Raw genomic sequence first — 18,596 nt, 5'->3', positions numbered from 1 at the left:
ATATATTTTATTGATTTTTTACAGAGAGAAAGAGAGAGGGATAAAGAGTTAAAAACATCGATGAGAGAGAATCATCGATTAGCTGCCCTTGACCGGAATCGAACCTGGGACACTTCAGTCCACAGGCCGAAGCTCTATCCACTGAGCCACACCAGTTTCGGCCTGTTTTGTTCTTTAAAGTGCTGGTTGCAATCCCCTGAATGTATTTCACTGCACACTAATGAGTACGGCCCACATTTGGAAAACCATCTTCAGAGGGAATATGAAAGAGCAGTCCTAAAGGAGAAGGGCTGCGTAAGATTCTCTAAAAAAGTAGAAAGAAATTTGGTTACAGGTAAAAGTAGAAGAACATTTGTGACATTAGATACAATAGCAGAAGTACACCTGCAATAGCATCTCACTGTACAGAATTTTTGCTCAAAATGTTTAACCCAAATCTAATCATGCAGGCAATCAGATAAATCCTGATTGTGAAACATTTTATAAGACATGAAACCTGGAAGTCTTCAAAAATTTTATTGTCATAAAAGATCAGAAAAGGTAAGAGATTGTTCTAAATTAAGAGAGACGGAAGAGATATGACAACTAAATACAACATGTGATCCTTAATTGCATTCTGGCTGGAGAAAAAAAAAAAAAAAAAAAAAACCACAGAGTACCTTGGAAGGACAATAAGGGAGATTTGAATGTGATCTCATATTAAATGATACTTCTGGGTCATGTTAAGGATCTTGGGGTGATGATGCTACTGTGTCATTATGACAAGACTCTTGCTCTTGGAGGTACACATTGAAGTATTTAGCGGGGGGAGAGTCATAACATTTGAAATTTACTTCCAGTGGATCAGAAAAGAGAATATGTAAATAGAAAGAGAAAGAACATTAAAGGAATATTAACAATTTGTAAATCTAGGAGAAACTATATTGGTAGATGTTCATAATAAGTTTGAAATTTTTCAAAATACAATGTTAGGGGGGAGTGAACAATATCGATTTTAATAAAATAATTGATTCTATTTAAACTGTAATGTTGCAGCTGAAGCCAGTTTGGCTCAGTGGTAGAGCATCGGTCCGCGGACTGAAAGGTCCCAGGTTTGATTCCGGTCAAGGGCATGTAGAGAGGCTTTTCCCTGAGAATCATCAGTCCACTCCCCTTCCATACCTCTGACTCTATTATATTCAACAGTTAATATTGTTCATCAGATTTTTTAATTCCCTTGTGGTTTTTTTGTGTGTGGTTGGGTTTTTTTTATTGGCTTCCAAAGGGGAGTTTAAGTCAAAAGGAGTTTTGGGTGTGCCCAGATCCTATTCATCAAAATCTGGGTAAGCTCCTTATTTTTTGGTACAACCTCTGGGTGAGTACAGGTCCTATTTGTTCCTCATTCCAAGCACATGGATTAAGAAATCAGTACTGATAAGAGGATTCTGCCAGTGCCCTCGGTCTCTGCAGATAAGAATTAAAAGAATGTCCTTCTCAGGCGGCTCCCTACATCTCACCCATTTTTACTAATTAAAATAAAATTTAAACATCAATAATAGGGCTCTAAAATTAAAAACAATTGCAAACAATGCCAATGCAAAAACTGAACCACATACATGTTATTTTCAAAACTTGAATGTCAAGAGCAAAACTCTGGCTATTTAATAAGAACAATGCCAATGCAAAATCTTTTTTTATTTTATTTAATATGGAACGCTTCAGAAATTTTAGTGTCATTCTTGCGCAGGGGCCATGCTAATCTTCTCTGTATCGTTCCATTTTTAGCATATGTGCTGCCGAAGCGAGCACTGAAAAGCAGCTTTCTTGAAAGGACGCAGGTTGGCCCAAGCCTCCCCCTACCCTCACACCAGAGCTCTCCTGCCATCTAGTGTCCAATGGCAGCAAATGCCTAACTTCCAATGTCAGGGCCCCTTTCTATTTGTCCCCCGACTTAGCAGTCTCCTTTTCTTTTTTTTTCTTTTTTTTTTTTTTTTTAATATATTTTATTGATTTTTTACAGAGAAGAAGAGAGAGAGATAGAGAATTAGAAACATCGATGAGAGAGAATCATCGATCAGCTGCCTTCCCCCCTCCCCCCCCCCCCCCCCCCCCGCGCACCCCTCCCTGGGGATGTGCCCACAACCAAGGTACATGCCTTTGACCAGAATCGAACCTGGGACCCTTCAGTCCACACGCCGACGCTCTATCCACTGAGCCAAACCGGTCAGGGCATCAGTCTCCTTTTCTAATCCAGGATCCAACCAGCAGAATCACTTGGTGTCCCCAAAGCTTCAAGCTATTTCACATTCTGTTTTGTTCACAGCCGTTCCCTGTGCCTGGTATGGCATTCTCTTCACCTCCTGTGTGCCAGGCAAACAGCTTAAGAAAACTTTCCTGAGGCACCTGAGCCCCTCACCTCCTGCTTGCCAGCCTGGACCATCCCCCAGAGCACATCTCCTCCATTGCCTTTATCTGCCCCCTTTGCCTTCATTGATGCTCCCCTGTGGGCCCTTACCCCTACCTAGCACAGTGCCTCGCGGCTAGCAAGGGCCCAGTACGTGTTGAATAAGTGGAATGCATAGGATAGGGAAGGTGGGGGTGGAAGGTGGGGCATTCCAGAGAGAGCTGTTCCAGGAGCTCAGAGATGGCTTGCTGTTGCTGGTATGTAAATGTTCCGTCATCGATGGAATATCTGTAGCCTCTGCATTGCCTTTGAAGCTGGTAATCTATATACTGTATATAAAAGGCTAATATGCTAAGCATCCCTCCTACCATCCAATCAGTCGCTATGATGCACACTGACCACCAGGGGGCGGACGCTCAAACAGGAGCTGCCTAGCTGCAGTGACTTGGCAGCAGCAGTTCTCAGTGACACACCCCAAAACCAGAGAGAAGGGAACCTGATTCTTTACGGGGCCGTGCGATTCCACCTTGGGCCGTGGGTCATGTCGTTGTGGGGCACTGTCCTCCGGGAATCTCGTTTACTGCACACTTGCATTTGCGTTCCACACCCTGTACGACAGCAACTTTGTGGAGTGCCCTCTCGCACTCCGGGACCCCTCAGGGAATGTCAGAGAGCAGGTTTGGGCCTGATCCCCACAGGCCAGACAGAAGGACCCCACCTGCCAGAGGGACCCAGCTCACTCCACAGGCACCTGGGAAGGACTGCAGGAGGTTGGCTCCAGGACATGTCTGGCCCTTGTCACCCAGTCCTGCTCCGCTGGCCACCTTCTAATAATTTCCTTTCAATGTGCACGAATCCGTGCACCGAGTCACTAGTGTGCTGGTCCGGGTGCAGAGTCCATAAACATACATCTACCAACAATCTAACAATTCCACTTTGAGATATTTACCAACACTAATGGAAATCTATGTCTACAAAAGACTTACTCAAGAATGTTCAGTTACCGCTTTATTCCTAACAGCTAATAATTGGAAAAGACCCAAATGTCAACAGGGGAATGGGAAAATAAATTGTGCTATGTCCATTTAATGGGCTACCATTCCACAGTGAACAGGAATCAATGCCGGGGCTGGATCTCAAAAGCTTATGCTAGGTGAAGTTAGAAAGAAAGAAAAAGAGTGCATATGGGACAGGCAAAAGTAGGATTACAGTTTCGATAGTTTATTCTTGTATTATTATGTATTAATGATTGTGTTATTTTCCATACCAAACAACCATAAACCTACTCTTGCCCACCCTATATATAAAATTTCAGAAGGGGAAAATGTAACCTTCTAGCGACAGAAAGCAGATCAGTTGTTACCTGGGCGAAGGGAGTGAGGGAATAAGGGGAGAGAGGGCAGAGACTAGGAAAGAGCAGGTTTGTTAACATTCATCCAGCTGTACACCTGAGATCTAAGCATTTTTCTGTACGTTCATTGTACGTATTGAATGTGTGTTGAGAGGTGGAAGAGAAGGAAGAGGAGAAGGGAGGGGAGAAAGAATGGCAGTGGCGGTGCCCGGGGCAGAATCAAATGAATGAGCCACGGGTTCCCGGAGGCGGCTAGGGCGGGGAAGGGTGAGCGAGCGGGGAAGGGGAGCCGGCGGAGAGGAGGGAGCAGGCGGGGAAGGCGGGAGCGGGAGGGGAAGGAGGAGCGGGCGGGGAAGGTGAGAGCGCGCGGAGGCGGAGGGACGGGAGAAGCGCGAGGCGTGCAGTTGCTCCTCTCGGCCGCCAGGGGGCGGCGTGGGCGGGAAGGGCGGCCGCCGTGACCCGGGAGCGGCGGCGAGGGGGCGGGTCCGGGCGCGGAGTCCATGTGGGCGCCGGCGCGGCGCGGTGCAGCGCGGGGTCGCCATGGCGGACGTGCAGCAGCTTCGGGTGCAGGAGGCGGTGGACACCATGGTGAAGAGTCTGGAGAGAGAGAACATCCGGAAGATGCAGGTAGCGGGCGGGAGCCGATTCGAGGGAAACCCGACATCCCCGGCCCCTTCCCGCGACTCCGGGCCCCTTCCCCGCAGCCGCCCCCCTCCCCGCAGAACCAGCCGGGCGCCCCTGGGGTCGCGGTGGCGCCTCGGAAGCAGGCCTTGTCCCCGGGCAGAAACTCTAGCTCTTCGGCCGAGCGGATGAAAGTTGTGCTGTCCTCGTCAGGCCCAAGGCCGTTTATCAATCATCCCGACCTGCACGGGGGTGACGGGGGCCCGGGCCGGGGTTAGAGGGCCCGGGGGTGAGGTGTAGCCCCGCCACCTCCCCTCCTGCCGGCCCCTCTGCACGTGCGCCGCCCGAGGCTGAAAGCCACGGCCAAGGTGAAAGGCCGGGAGGCGGGCTGCTCGGCCTCCTCCGTGGCCACGGGCCTTGGTGTAGATGTTGTTCTGCTTTGATCCCCCTGATGCCTGGTGGTGTTGGTCCTGCCCCCCTGAAAGGATTGTGAGTTTCCCTTGTCATTAGTTAATGGATGGGTTACCCCCTGGTGGCACTTAGATTCCTAGGCTGCTGGCCTCTGACCTCTGGGGTATAGGCACCCGGTTTTCAGAATTTGGCTTCATCCGACCCCCTGCCACCTCCGTGCCCACCAGCCCTGGAGGCAGCACTTGCCACTGAGATAGAAGCAGGAAGCCTATGAAACACTGCGAGGCACTGAGGATAATTTTCCCCGTTTGTGGTCTTAATGCCCTGATGGCTAGTCTAAGGAGAGGTGCACATAGAGACCCTCCCTCTAATCCCTGTTGCACCTCATTGGTTGTCTCTGGCCCTGGGGCTTTCCTACCTGACCTCTCCGCCCTCCCTTCCCAGGGCCTCATGTTCCGGTGCAGCGCGGGCTGCTGTGAGGACAGCCAGGCGTCCATGCAGCAGGTGCACCAGTGCATTGAGCGCTGCCACGCACCTCTGGCCCAAGCCCAGGCCCTGGTGACCAGCGAGCTGGAGAAGTTCCAGGTGAGCAGTATCCCAGACAGGGGACTCTTAGTCCCGGACGTTGCTCTTTTGCAGGTGACAAGCGTTTGATACAGAACTCTGGGCTGCAGTGTCTTGGTTCTGTTAACATTGGTGACAATGCTGTGGTCATCCAGTCTTCACAGAGTTTGAAATTTTGGACACAATACTGGAGATGGAAGGCTGTGTTTCCCATAGAAACAATGAGTTACCCAGGCAGTTGGTAACCAAGGGCCCTAAGCTTTTTCTTTTCTGTAGTTACCAAATATAATATGTATGTGTGCTATATAGTACAAATCTTTCTAAAACATAGAATTTATTCATTCATACAATAGCAGAATCCCCAGGAAAGTGGAATACACTTGTCTTAAAGCATACAGATTAGAGCAGCGGTTGGCAAACTCATTAGTCAACAGAGCGACCACTGGATTAGAGCAAGATCCTATCATCATTTTGTGGATTTGCATGCTCTGGGTGTAGCCCTTACTTGCTACACTCAGAAGGTAGTCCCCATGTCACTAAGGAGCAGTCATTTAGATGAAGCATTATTATTGTTGACTTCCTGCCTCACAAGCCCCTCTGAGGTCACTAAGAGTCCCCCAAACCCCTGTCTGGAGCAGAGGGTAGCCACAACTTCATTCTACTCCCTTCCTCTGAGTATATTTTTCTGGAAGTTGGGGGAAGCAGGGCCTGTTTCTATTCAGTTCTTCATAGTCTGGGATTCTGTTCACATGGATAAATTATATCTAATGTGATACATTTTTATCTTCTGCTACATAAAATTCTTTCATGTTGCTGATAGGAATAATGTCTTCAAAAATCACGAAACTCCAGAAGATTTCTGCATTTATTTTGACACCTAATTTTATAAACAGGGTCTTTGGCATTTTGACACCTGAATTGCTGTATAACATTTCAGCCCTCTCCAATCAGACTTACCCTTCTGCTGAGCCAGAACTGCTCCTGCCACTCCTGTCCACTGGGCCAAATGCAGTGCTCATTTCTCATTCCTCAGCTCACTCAGCCTGTCTGCATCATTGACACAGCGGATCACTTTGGCCCTTCTTGAAACACTTTATTTAGTTGGCTACCAGGACGCTTCACTTTCCTGATTTTCTGTCTCTCTCCCTAGCCATCCTTTTATGACCTCCTTTGCTGGCTTTTCCCCTTTCCAGCCTCTGAACATGGGAGAGCCCCAGGGCTGTTCTTGAACCTTTTTTCTATCTAGTTCTCTGGTCTCATGGTTACAATTATCATCTGTATGCTGACAACTACATAGCTTTAGACCAGTGGTCGGCAAACTCATGAGTCAACAGAGCGGCAAACCAAGGCTGGCGATCTGCATGTGGCTCATGAGCCGCAGTTTGCCGACCACTGCTTTATACCAACTTCACTCCTGATCTCCAAATTCATATGTCCAACCGTTTCCTCAGCATCTTCACTTACTTATTTTGTTGGTTTATCTACCCTTGGTGGAATATAAGCTCTATAATGGCAAGAACTTTATCTGTTTTATTCATTGCTGTATCCCCCATTAGGAGAGTACCTGACACATAGAAGATAGTCAATAAGTTATTGTTGAGTGTTTTTCTTTATCAAGGACAGACATTAAATAATCAAGATGTTTGTAAGTCTTGAAATGGAAAAACACTGGTACTAAAGTAATTGAGTAAGTGGACTCTCATTACTTCTCACTCCCTGGGAGGGGCTTCTGTACAATTTATTCTATCACTCACCTGCTTTCTAGTAATGCTTTGTCTGGGCCCTTCTGGTGCCACCCTCTGTTTCAATCAGGATGATCTTGGTTAATTTCTCTATAGGGTCCCTTTAATTTATCAAGATCCTACATGTCAAGCCAAAACACAGCAGGTCTTCAAACAACGTCATTTGTCATAACATTGATAAGAAACCAAAGGAGCTTGACTCCTGTATATAAATTAGCCTGTGGTGCGTTTGGTATCGTTATACATCATTTTGCCACAGTTCCATGTCAACATTAAGTAAGGGTTTAACTGTATGTAGCACAAGGCCTGGCACGTGATAAGCACTCGGTATATAACGGCCAACTTCTCAGCCTTCTCTGTTCTCTTCCTTCTTGCCACAGGACCGCCTGGCCCGGTGCACCATGCATTGCAACGACAAAGCCAAAGACTCAATAGATGCGGGGAGTAAAGAGAGTCAGGTGAAGCGGCAGCTGGAGAGTTGTGTGACCAAGTGTGTGGATGACCATATGAACCTCATTCCGACCATGACCAAGAAGATGAAGGAGTCTCTCGCATCCATTCAGAAATAGAAATCTTTGCCATTGGCCATGGAGGCCGAGGGCAGGAATCTATTTAAAATGAAGAATGCGAATTTTGGTCTTTTAAGCAGTTTAAGGATGGCAGCAAGTTTAAGGCATGTGTCACTTGCCTCTGGACACAGGTTCTTTTATGTTTTAATCCTAGAAAGTGAAATGGGGGAAGAAAAAAAAAACCTGGTGCTAATGTTTGGGTCGGAGAGTTTTTGAGAGCCTAAATTTTATGTGGCAAATGCTCATCCTGGCAGCAGGCATTTCCCTCAAACCAAGCCAGAGCCCTCTGAGGTACAAACAAGCTGACAGGGTCCTCTAAGCTGCCAGTGGTCTGGTGGAAGATGAGGGGAGGTGTTTCTGTTTGTTGCCAACCTCCTGTTTACCACAAGCATTACCACACCATTTTCCATAAGCTGTGAAACAAAATCCATGCGGTTACTAATTTAGAAATGGAAAAACAGTTTCTGAGTATTTTGTTTGGGTTGGTTTTATATACAAGGGCATAAAGTTCATTTAAGATGGGGAGTTGGGAGAGGTAGTTTGGATAAGAACTTAAAAGGGTTCCTTTGGATCTCAGTTTCTGTCCAAGATATGAATATGCACTTTAATGCTCACACTTTACACCTTTCAGCTCAGAAACACTACAAAAACATGAGAGGCAGTGTCACACTGGGTATGAAAGCAGATCTTCCTTCTCACTGGCTACCGTGATAGGTCCTAAGCCTGTCTACAGCAGAATGACAGGACAATTTGCCATGGTACTCTACCTTGACGGGAGAGAGGGTTTTGATTGTGCTGTATACCAATATCACGGAATAAACAGTGAGAGGGGAACTGCTGCTGCTTCATTAAGAGTTAGGAAGTACTGGATTTGGGGAAAACCTGGTTTTCAGGAACAAAACCTGAATCCAGTATTGCTGACTTTGCCCCCTCAAATAACAGAGCCCTAACGAGACAATCTTTTGGCAACAGGAAGGTAAAGGAAGAGAAAAGAGGGGCAGCCCCCCATTACCATATACCACTTTTGCCAGGCCCTTTGCAACATAAAGTGTTCCTACCCCAGCTCTGGAACCTTACTGTTTTGATAAGGAGCTTGTCTTTTTACCAACTTATTACTTGAAATGATAAAATAGCTTGTCTGTCTGCTGTTTCAAGACTGTGATATATTTTCCTAGTGGTCTGGTTTTAAAAAATAAATAAGATTTAATTTTCCTCTACTATTGTGTTTTCTATCTGGGCAGTGAATATATAACTTTTAGAATGCTTTTCCTTGTAATGTGTGAAATAAGTTTCTTATGAGGTCCAGAAGAGAAAGTTATGTGTTAGTTTTGTATGCAGGACCTGGTCATTGTAAATGGGAAAAGTTTCAAGGGCAGATGAGGGCACTTTTACTTGAAGTCCATTAATGTATTAGTAAAAAGATGGAAACTATGAAACTTAAATTAAAAAAAGATTCATCTGCTAGTATGTCAGGTTTCTAGTCTCAACTAAACACTAACAGCAGGAGGTATTATAGAAAAGATACTCTTGTGACCCCTCTAGAGAATATGCAATGTCTAGGATTTTGAGTACCAAGAGAATACAAAATACATTGGTTTAACTAAGTCTTTACTATCATTGGCATTTCAATACCGGGGTGGGCAAAAGTAGGTTTACAATTCATATAGAAAACACAATAAATAAATAATAAAGACTGTGATTTGTGTACTCACAACTATAAATCTATTTTGAGAACCAGCAGTTCTTAGAATCACCAAAGCTTTTCTATTTTGATCCAAATCTCTAATCCCTATTGTATTTTATTCATTAATGTGTATTTCCCTATTTTGGCTAACTTAACTGAGAAGTCAGAGACTACTTTTTACACTTATGCTTTTGACTTGATAATCAATACCTCAGAGAGTGTGTGTTGTGCTTACTTTTGGCGGGACAGTCCCGATTTGTAACAATTTTTCCCGCGTCCCGCGGCGTTTTAAAAAAGTCCCGATTTTTTGAAAGACTGGGGAGATTCTTTCCAAATATCGGGACTGTCCCGCCAAAAGCGGGACGATCTGCTCACCTTACCTTAATGCTTTATGTATGGGATCAAGGTACATTTTACATTTAAGTGGGGATTTGTAGGCAGTGTTACAAGAATAGCAAAAGACCATCCAATTGGGAATCTGATTCCGGGCTCTGGACTGAAATTATTGAAAATTGAGGCATGTCACCCTACTCTGGTGCAGAGTTCACCAAATGCGATGTTAAACCCTAGGCTTCGCAATACAATATGCTGTGGGAATACATTCCAAAGAATTATCAGGGGTCCGTGAATATAGAGCTTATTTTCATTTGCTATATATTAATAAGATAAACTATGCGATCCACTAAAATTAGGGGTTAATCCGTGTGGTTTAAAAGAATTGGGACATCTCAATCTTACAGAAGAGAAAACGAAGTCACGGGCTTCGCGAGGCCACACCCCTCTGCTTTGACCAATCGCTGGCGACGCAACCGGAAGCTGGGGACGGATCTACACGCTCAGGCTTCCCCCTTAATATCGCGAGGTGAAATGTGAACGTTGCCGGCCATCGATTGGCTAACGGACCGGTGACGTCAGACGCAAAACGCCGGGCCTACCGCGGGAGCGCCAGAGAGGCCACGAATTCCGTTTGGAAGTGTCTGTGAGCTCGTTTGGACACCATGAGCAAAGCTCACCCTCCCGAGTTAAAAAAGTAAGTATCTGCGGGGGCCACGGGCGGCTGGAAGCTTCTTTGTGTGCCCCTCCATTTCCCGTCAGTGCACCTGGCGTGCGCATTCGGGTCCCAGGCGGCCCAGGTCCCAGCAGGGTCCCACGCTGCCGGGCCTGAAACCGCGCAAAATCGCATTTTTGCTTCTTCGGCGTGGTTACCCAGGGCAGCTTAGGCTCCTGAATTTCCCCGGTTTGACCCAGTCGAAGTCTCTGCCCTATGTCTCCCCCCACGCTCTCCCTCGTTACTTGAAGATCTCGAACCCTTTGTTAACCATCCTGTACTAGATCCGGTATAGTACTCTGCTGAGATGGGATTTTCTTGTTTAAATCTTCAAAATATGAAATTATTTTGCTAAACTGTAATTATGTATTGAAGAATAAAACTTAATATTAAACGAAACACCACTTATTGTCTCAAATATAGCTATTGGATTGGATGTGGTTTGATTTTACAACTTCTAATGTCTTCAAAATTTTGTTTGGTTTTGGAAATAACCAAAATAAAGTCTTTGTTATTCTATTACGGCTATAAAATCCAGCCATTAAAAATTAGGTCAGTATTGAACGACGAAAATTTTTTTGTAATTCATATCAGTATAAAGATTCAATTTAATGTACATTAATTTATTATAAACCTATCCCATCTTATTATCTTGCCCCTTCCCAAAATACATTACTTTGTATAAGTACTAAGGGAAGCCCATTACCCACTCATCCTTTAAAGAAGTACAGGGTTTTTTACTATTTTAAATTTACTTATTCCTATTGTGTAAATATAATTTTAGCAGTTATATAATCTTTATCTATTTGCGTTTTCAGATTTATGGACAAGAAGTTATCATGTAAGTTATCTTTTTTGTTTTTAATTATTCAGTTGCTCTTTACAAATGTCTTCTTGGCAGTATACAGTGTTTGCTCCAAAGATTCAAAGCACATAGCCTCTGGTGAATGAAGAAGCAGGTCTAGCAAAATCCTAACTAGACAGTTTTATTTGCCTACTTTTTGCAATTTAATAAATTAGACAGCCCTTCAGATTTTTCAAAAGCCCTCCCTCACAAAATTAACAGGATTTTCTATTTTGTGATATTTGAAAATTTATCTCTCTCTCTCTCTTTTTTTTTTTTTTTTTTAAAGAACATAGAAAAGAACTAAAGATCTGACCTGCTATTATTTGAAGTTTGTAGGGTTTAAGCCGAGACCGGTTTGGCTCAATGGATAGAGCATTGACTTGGGGACTGAAAGGTCCCGGGTTCGATTGCGGTCAAGGGCATGTACCTTGGTTGCGGGCACATCCCCAGTAGGGGGTGTGCAGGAGGCAGCTGATCGATGATTCTCTCTCATCGATGTTTCTAACTCTATCCCTCTCTCTTCCTCTCTGTAAAAAATCAATTTTAAAAAAAAAGGCTCAATGAAGTTTGTAGGGTTTAAGATCATGGCTTTAGAGATAGGTAAGCAACTTTCCGTTTGAATCCAAGCCCTACCACATAATAGTTGTATAACCTTGAACCAGTTACTTTTAAAAGCCTTGTACATCAGTTCCCTCGTAAAAAGTTGGGATAATTCTACAGGATTCTTGTAAGTTTAAATGTGGGAGTAAGTGTAAAATGTTTAGCCCAGTGCTTAGCATAGAGTAAGGATAGTGGATTGCACATCTCATATACCTGATTGTTTTATTTTTTTAGGAGAGGGAGAGAGATAAACATCAGTGTTGAGAGAATCATTAATCTGTTGCCTCCTGCATGATGGAGAGCAAACCTGAAACCAAGCACACACCCTGGCCCAGAATCAAACCAGGACCTCCAGGTTCATAGGTGGACGCTCAATCACTGCACCATATCGTCTCAGCTCCACCTAACTTTTAATGAATATTTGATAGTTAATCGCCAGTTTTATTAAAGCTTCATTTTCCTTTTTTTATAGTGAAATTAAATGGTGGCAGACATGTCCAAGGAATATTACGGGGATTTGATCCCTTTATGAATCTTGTGATAGATGAATGTGTGGAGATGGCAACGGGTGGTCAACAGAACAATATTGGAATGGTGGTAAGTAAAGATGTGACATTTCTCTTAAGAGACTTATTTTTCATTTAGAATAAGCATTAATTTCCCTCTATCAAAGTCTTGAACTAAACTGAAGTTTGGCAAATTATAGGCAACATTAGACTTTCCATCTTCCTTTGAGTTTAACACTTGGCAATCATTCAGCTGTGATTAATATCCCAGTTACCTTTAAGTTAGATTTTCATCTTACGTGGCAAGTTAGATTTGCATTTTACGTAGAACCCTCTGTGGTCCTTGGGCTTGAAATAGCTGTTGGAAGTCTTTTTTTTTTTTAGCTTTATTCTATTGTATAATAGAAACCCATAGTCAATCTTTATTAAGAGAGCAATAGGTCTGCATCTTATTTTTCTTTTTTAATATATTTTATTGATTTTTTACAGAGAGGAAGGGAGAGAGATAGAGAGCTAGAAATGTCGATGAGAGAGAAATATCGACCAGCTGCCTCTTGCACACCCCCTACCGGGGATGTGCCCGCAACCAATGTACATGCCCTTTACCGGAATCGAACCTGGGACCTTTCAGTCCGCAGAACGATGCTCTACCACTGAGCCAAACCGGTTTCGGCTAGGTCTGCATCTTAATTGTACCTTAGAATCAAATTAGTTTGGGATGTAGCTTAGAGGGAGTTTTTTGTTTTTTAAGTTCTGCAGATGATTTGAATGTAAATGAAATTAACCACTGGTATAGAGCATTTACAATCACTTGAGTTTTAAAAAACAAACAAACAAAAAAAACTAGATTCTACCCCAAAATAATTGAAGCTATCCCTAGTGGTGCTTTTTGTTTTGATAAAATATTAATGTGTAGTAAAGGTTAAGAACATGCTTATGGCCTGGCCTGCATGTTTCAGTGGTTGAGCATCGATCAAGGAACCAAAGATCACTGGTTGGATTCCTGGTTAGGGTACATGCCTGCGTTGCAGGCTCTATCCTCAGTAGGGGGCGTGCAGGAGGCAGCCGATTGATGATTTTTCTCGTTGGTGTTCTCTCTATGCCTCTTCCTTCCTCTCTATATAGAAATAAAATATCTTTTAAAAAAAAAAAATCTACGAATTCTCAGATAATCTTGTAAAAATACAGATCCTAACTCATAAGATGGGGGCTGGAACATGAGATTTCTCATTTTTAACAAGTGGCCATTTGATGCATATCTTCCAGTCTGCAGATCACACTTTTATTTTTAATTGTGTATATAATTAACCTGGATTTCTAGTTTATCATATCCAAATTTAAAAGTAGTCAAGGTAAGTCCTGACCAGGTAGCTAGCTCAGTTAAGAGTGTCATCCCAATATGTCAAGGTTGTGGGTTCAATTTTTGATGTTTCTCAGCAAGACCCAGACTGAATCCCTCTCTTTGCCCAGCACAGGACAATATACCCATTAAGTGATAAGTCTGAGTTTCTTAGGGAAGTTGAATCAAAAAGGACAACTTAGCTTTAGCCAATCATAGAGCGGAGAGACCTCTAGAGGTCATAAGAGTTCCTAATTGTTATACTTTTTTTCCCCTTGCACTCCCCTAACCTGTTTTTTAGTGACTTATTCTAATATTTTTTTTCTTTAATATATTTTATTGATTTTGTACAGAGAGGAAGGGAGAGAGATAGAGAGCCAGAAACATCGATGAGAGAGAGTCATCGATCAGCTGCCTCTTGCACACCCCCTACTGGGGATATGCCCGCAACCAAGGTACATTCCCTTGACCGGAATCGAACCCGGGACCCTTCAGTCCCCAAGCCGACGCTCTATCCATTGAGCCAAACCGGTCCCGACTAATATTTTTTACCATTTATTTCTAATATATTTTCAATACTGAATTTTTAAAAGTCCATCAAGGCTGGAAAAATAGCTTAGATATAAAACTTTCTCTCAAGTTTCCTATAAAACAACTTTTCAGGTACATTCTCCTTGAACTTCTATTTGACCTGATCTGGGTGTGACCTGATCTAGGTTATCTATATTAATAAAAGGGTAATACGCTAATTAGACCGGACATTCTTCCAGACAAGCCGGGGCCTGGGGGCCTGGGGGCCTGCCGTTGGGGCTGGAGTAAAAGCTGGGGCCTGCAGCCAGGGGAAGGAAAGTCTACTCTTGCACAAATTTTCATACATCAGGCCTCTAGTACAAGAATAAACTGTGTTTTGCATGTTCACCACTATAAACCTACTTTTGCCAAACTCTGTATTCATAGAACACTTACCTTGGAATTTTACTTATTTTTCTATCATTCTTGAACTCAGTTACCAGCCATTTCATCTGTGTTCTCATAAGTATCTGGCTTATCTTCATTTATGGACTGGCTATGTCAAGCACTAGGCTAGTCCTAAGGGCCTTTTCTGTATAACTTCTCTTCTTGCCTCTAAACTCCCCACATGGACCCTATGTAGGTCCATATAACACCAGGTTTTTTTTAGTAGGTACACAGTGTCCCTGGGTTTCATATCCACAGATTAAACCAACTATGGATTAAAAATACTGTTTTCGTGTTTGGGAATCCAATGATGTGGAGTGCCAACTGTATGCTTTATTATATAAGGGACTTGAGCATTTGTTGATTTTGGTATCTACAGGGAGTCCTGGAAACAGTCCCCTTCAAGATACAATTGGGGAGTCAAAAGCTATACACAGATTTTCAACTGTGAGGGCATTCGGTCCCCTAAGTCCAGAATTGTTCAGAGATTGTCAATGCAGTTGCCAGAACTGGTCATTCCAACTGAAATTTTCACTAGCACGTTGTTGGTTTCTTGGTCCCCACCAAACACTTTTTTTTAACTTAAAAAAAAAATTCTATTTACATAGAATCATTCAGAATGTCAACAAAACAGCTGCAACTTTTTTTGCAATTACAAACTGGTATTCAGTTAACAGAACAATTTTCATTTTGTATAAGCTGCATCAGAGACAACTGAAGATGAAAAAACTACCATCCCCATATATAACTAATTTGTGCTGTGCATCAAGAACCTGCTTTAAATTTCCATGTCAGATTACAACCCCCAAACTGCACCAGGCAAAGTTAGTGGCTATTTAAAATAGCACTAGGAAAGGGCTATCTAAAGACACATTAGGTAGTGTGTTAACTATACAAAAAAAGATACTGTAAACACTGTACAGTTGAAAAACAAATCTTACACAGCCTTACATTTCAATTTTTTTCTTTAAAAGGAATGGGTTGTGTACAGGGGGGTTAAAATGCTTTATAGACAAGGAAAGAAAACTGTTAGAACCAACTTATCCACTTCCTCCTTATCATCTTCCTTCTTGCTTTTTTCAGCCTTGACAACTCCCTTTTTGGCAGCATCAAGCTTTCCTTTAACTCAGTATGCAGCAATATCCTTTTCATATTTCTCCTTCCGCTTAGCAGCCTTCTTTTCATAAGACTGCTTGTCATCTGCAGCAGTGTTCTACATCTCTCCCAGCTTCTTTGCAACATCACCACTGGATAGGCTGGGATGCTTTCCTTTGATTTTGGGGCAATACTCGGAACAAAACAAGAAAAAGACTGAAGGAGGCCTCTTGGGTGCATTGGGATCCTTGAATTTCTTTTTTGTTTCCCCTTTAGGGGGATATAAGTTTTCATTTCTCATAACAAGCTTTGTCCGCCTTTGCCATGTTTTCAAATTTTCCTTTCTCCTTAGCAGACATGGTCTTCTGCCTCTCTGAGCACTTCTTAGGAAACTCGGGGAAGTTGACTGAAGCATCTGGGTGCTTCTTGTGTTCCTCCCAGCAAGTTTGCACGAGAAAGCATACGATCCTCTGGGCTTCCTCGGATCTCCTTTGCCCGTGTTTAATTACTTTCCCTCAGTGACCTCACAGTCACCCAGTGACCGGCCGGCTCGCACTTGCCCCGGCACTGTCTCTGTGGGGCTCAATGTACTACAATGGCTGTCTCTAAACACTTTTAAGATTGGTGTTTGAAGCCTTCTAAGATTGGATGCAGACTATCTTTGTTTCCACTTCCCTTCATAATCTTTTACTGCCAATTAGATTCTTTCCTGATCCCCCAGAGAGAGAAATTCCTGTTTTCTTATAAAAAATGTACCCAGTTTTCAAAACTCAAGTTAAAATGCCATTTCATAGAGCCTGCTTTCCACAACTTTCATTCTGGTTTGTTTCCTAATTGCTCTTCACCCAAAACTAATGTGCATGTTGTTGTTTTTTTGTTTTTGTTTTAATATATTTTGATTTTTTTACAGAGAGGAAGAGAGGGATAGAGAGTTAGAAACATCAATGAGAGAATCATTGATCAGCTGCCTCCTGCACACTCCCTACTGGAGATGTTCCCACAACCAAGGTACATGCCCTTGACCGGAACTGAACCCGGGACCCTCCAGTCTGCAGGCCGACTCTCTATCCACTGAGCCAAACCAGCTTCCGCAACATGCATGTTCTATTGCACTTATTTTCCCATTAATTTATGGATCCCTTAGGGCAGTGATGTTTTCATTTTCATCACTGCATTTTGAAAAGCAAGTCCATCAGGAGGTGAAATGAGTCATTGCAGACTTCTCAAAGGGGTAGTTGTTAGCCTTTGATCTAGATAATGTACATCTCATTAAAAAGTGCTTATATGGCCGAAACCGGTTTGGCTCATTGGTAGAGTGTCAGTCTGCGGACTGAGGAGTCCCAGGTTCGATTCCGGTTGGGGGCATGTACATTGGTTGCGGGCGCATCCCCGGTGGGGTGTGTGCAGGAGGCAGCTGGTCGATGTTTCTCTCTCATCAACATTTCTGGCTCTCTCTCTCTCTCTTCCTCTCTGTAAAAAATCAATTAAAAAAAAAAACACAATAAAGTGGGGGGAAATTTTTTTTTTTTTTTAATCAATCTTTATTGTTCATATTATTACAAAGGTTCCTCATTTCTTCCCCCCTCCACCAGGTTCCCACCCCACCCTCCGCCCCCTCCCCATCCCCCATTTTCCTCATCCATAGGTGCAGTTTATGTTCAGTCTCTTCCTCCCTCCCTTTCCCTGATAGTAAATCCCTTTTCAGATAGTAAATCAGTTACTTAGCATTTTCTCATATCAATAATACCTCCACATGCCCAATGATACATTTCACACAAAAGACATTTCCAAATAGGTCAACCAGCCTCATCCAGGCCCCACCCAAGGCACTCACAGATCAACACCCCAGCCCTATACTAACTCAACACATCCAGATCTAAGCCTTCATCACTTGATTCAGCAGACTCTCAAGTTCCCACAAAAGTTTCCAGCCATGTCTGAGAGGCAGCCGTAGGGCAGGAGCAGGCGAGGAGCGAGCTGTTCCGGGCCTGGCTGCTCTGGGCCTGGCCTCTGTTGCTCTGGTTCGTTCCACAACCAGCTGCTCCGGGTCTGGTCACTGCTGCTCCCGACCTAGTTGCTCTGGACTTGGCTGCTGCTGCTCTGGGCCTGGCCGCACCCAACCCGGCTGCTCTGGGCCCGGCCGCTTCGGGCCTGGCTGGTCGATGTTTCTCTCACATCAACATTTCTGGCTCTCTCTCTCTCTCTCTCTCTCCCTTCCTCTCTGTAAAAAATCAATTAAAAATAAATAAATAAAGTGGGGGGAAATTTTTTTTTTTTAAAGTGCTTATATGACTTAACGAGTGATTAAAAGACTTTATTTTGTATTCCTGTGGCTTGGGAAAAAAGCCTCAATTTGACATTTAATACTGCAAAACCATTAATGATTTGGTGAAAATTCTTTCATTGTGGTATGTCTGTTAAATAACTTGTGGTCTTTTCAAATTACTTTTCTCTTAGGTAATCCGAGGAAATAGTATCATCATGTTAGAAGCCTTGGAACGAGTATGAAGAATGGCTGTAGTTACCAGAGAAATCAATTGCTTCCACATAGCCCCTCTCCACAGCACCTGTTTTCCTACAATATTTCCTGTCCATTTTCACATTGAACTTTTGTTAAATAAACTTTTGTATTGATGAAAAAATGCTTTCTCAGATGTTCTGAACTTAAAAATTAGAATATTAGCTCTTTCTTATATAACTATACCTGGTTAATATTGATTTTTTTCCAAGGGTTTTTATGCATTAATATAGGATGCCTTTTTCCTATCTTTTAACATTGAATAAAGATAAAAGAATCTGCAAACTGAGTAGGTTTCTTCTGAGACATTAATTGTTGTAATTTTCAAAATTCTTGTAGTAACTTTGATATACTCTGACTT

General features: G+C 43.2%; 2 protein-coding genes and 1 pseudogene across 5 annotated transcripts; 2 read left to right on the top strand and 1 right to left on the bottom strand.

Annotated features, from left to right (window-relative positions):
- Nucleotides 1-4,197: 4,197 nt before the first annotated feature.
- Nucleotides 4,198-8,858, top strand: FAM136A (family with sequence similarity 136 member A). The gene is made up of 3 exons (XM_084901252.1): nt 4,198-4,361; nt 5,211-5,351; nt 7,453-8,858. The coding sequence occupies exons 1-3, from the start codon at nt 4,275-4,277 to the stop codon at nt 7,639-7,641; spliced, it is 417 nt and encodes a 138-aa protein (XP_084757378.1). The 5' UTR covers nt 4,198-4,274; the 3' UTR covers nt 7,642-8,858.
- Nucleotides 8,859-10,212: 1,354 nt separating this feature from the next.
- Nucleotides 10,213-18,524, top strand: SNRPG (small nuclear ribonucleoprotein polypeptide G). Of its 3 annotated transcripts, XM_084901256.1 has the most exons (4): nt 10,213-10,355; nt 11,192-11,214; nt 12,293-12,417; nt 18,175-18,524. In XM_084901256.1, exons 1-4 carry the CDS (start codon nt 10,324-10,326, stop codon nt 18,223-18,225), a joined length of 231 nt encoding a protein of 76 aa, XP_084757382.1. In that variant the 5' UTR covers nt 10,213-10,323; the 3' UTR covers nt 18,226-18,524. The 3 variants fall into 3 exon arrangements, with proteins under 3 accessions (XP_084757382.1, XP_084757384.1, XP_084757383.1); XM_084901258.1 differs by lacking the exon at nt 11,192-11,214 and having other exon boundaries at nt 10,252-10,355; XM_084901257.1 differs by lacking the exons at nt 10,213-10,355; nt 11,192-11,214 and adding an exon at nt 11,788-11,820.
- LOC311631108 (high mobility group protein B1-like) lies at nt 12,424-16,818 on the bottom strand (annotated as a pseudogene). Its single transcript, XR_014797084.1, has 3 exons — nt 16,800-16,818; nt 14,218-16,225; nt 12,424-13,989 (listed from the first exon to the last, which is right to left on the bottom strand). The product of XR_014797084.1 is annotated as a high mobility group protein B1-like (transcript).
- Nucleotides 18,525-18,596: the final 72 nt, after the last annotated feature.

This window comes from Pipistrellus hanaki (genome assembly GCF_964339955.1).
Source record: "Pipistrellus hanaki genome assembly, chromosome: 12".
Classification (NCBI taxonomy): Eukaryota; Metazoa; Chordata; class Mammalia; order Chiroptera; family Vespertilionidae; genus Pipistrellus; species Pipistrellus hanaki.
Note: the sequence above shows the minus strand (reverse complement) of the source record. Positions and strands in the feature narration are given on the sequence as shown.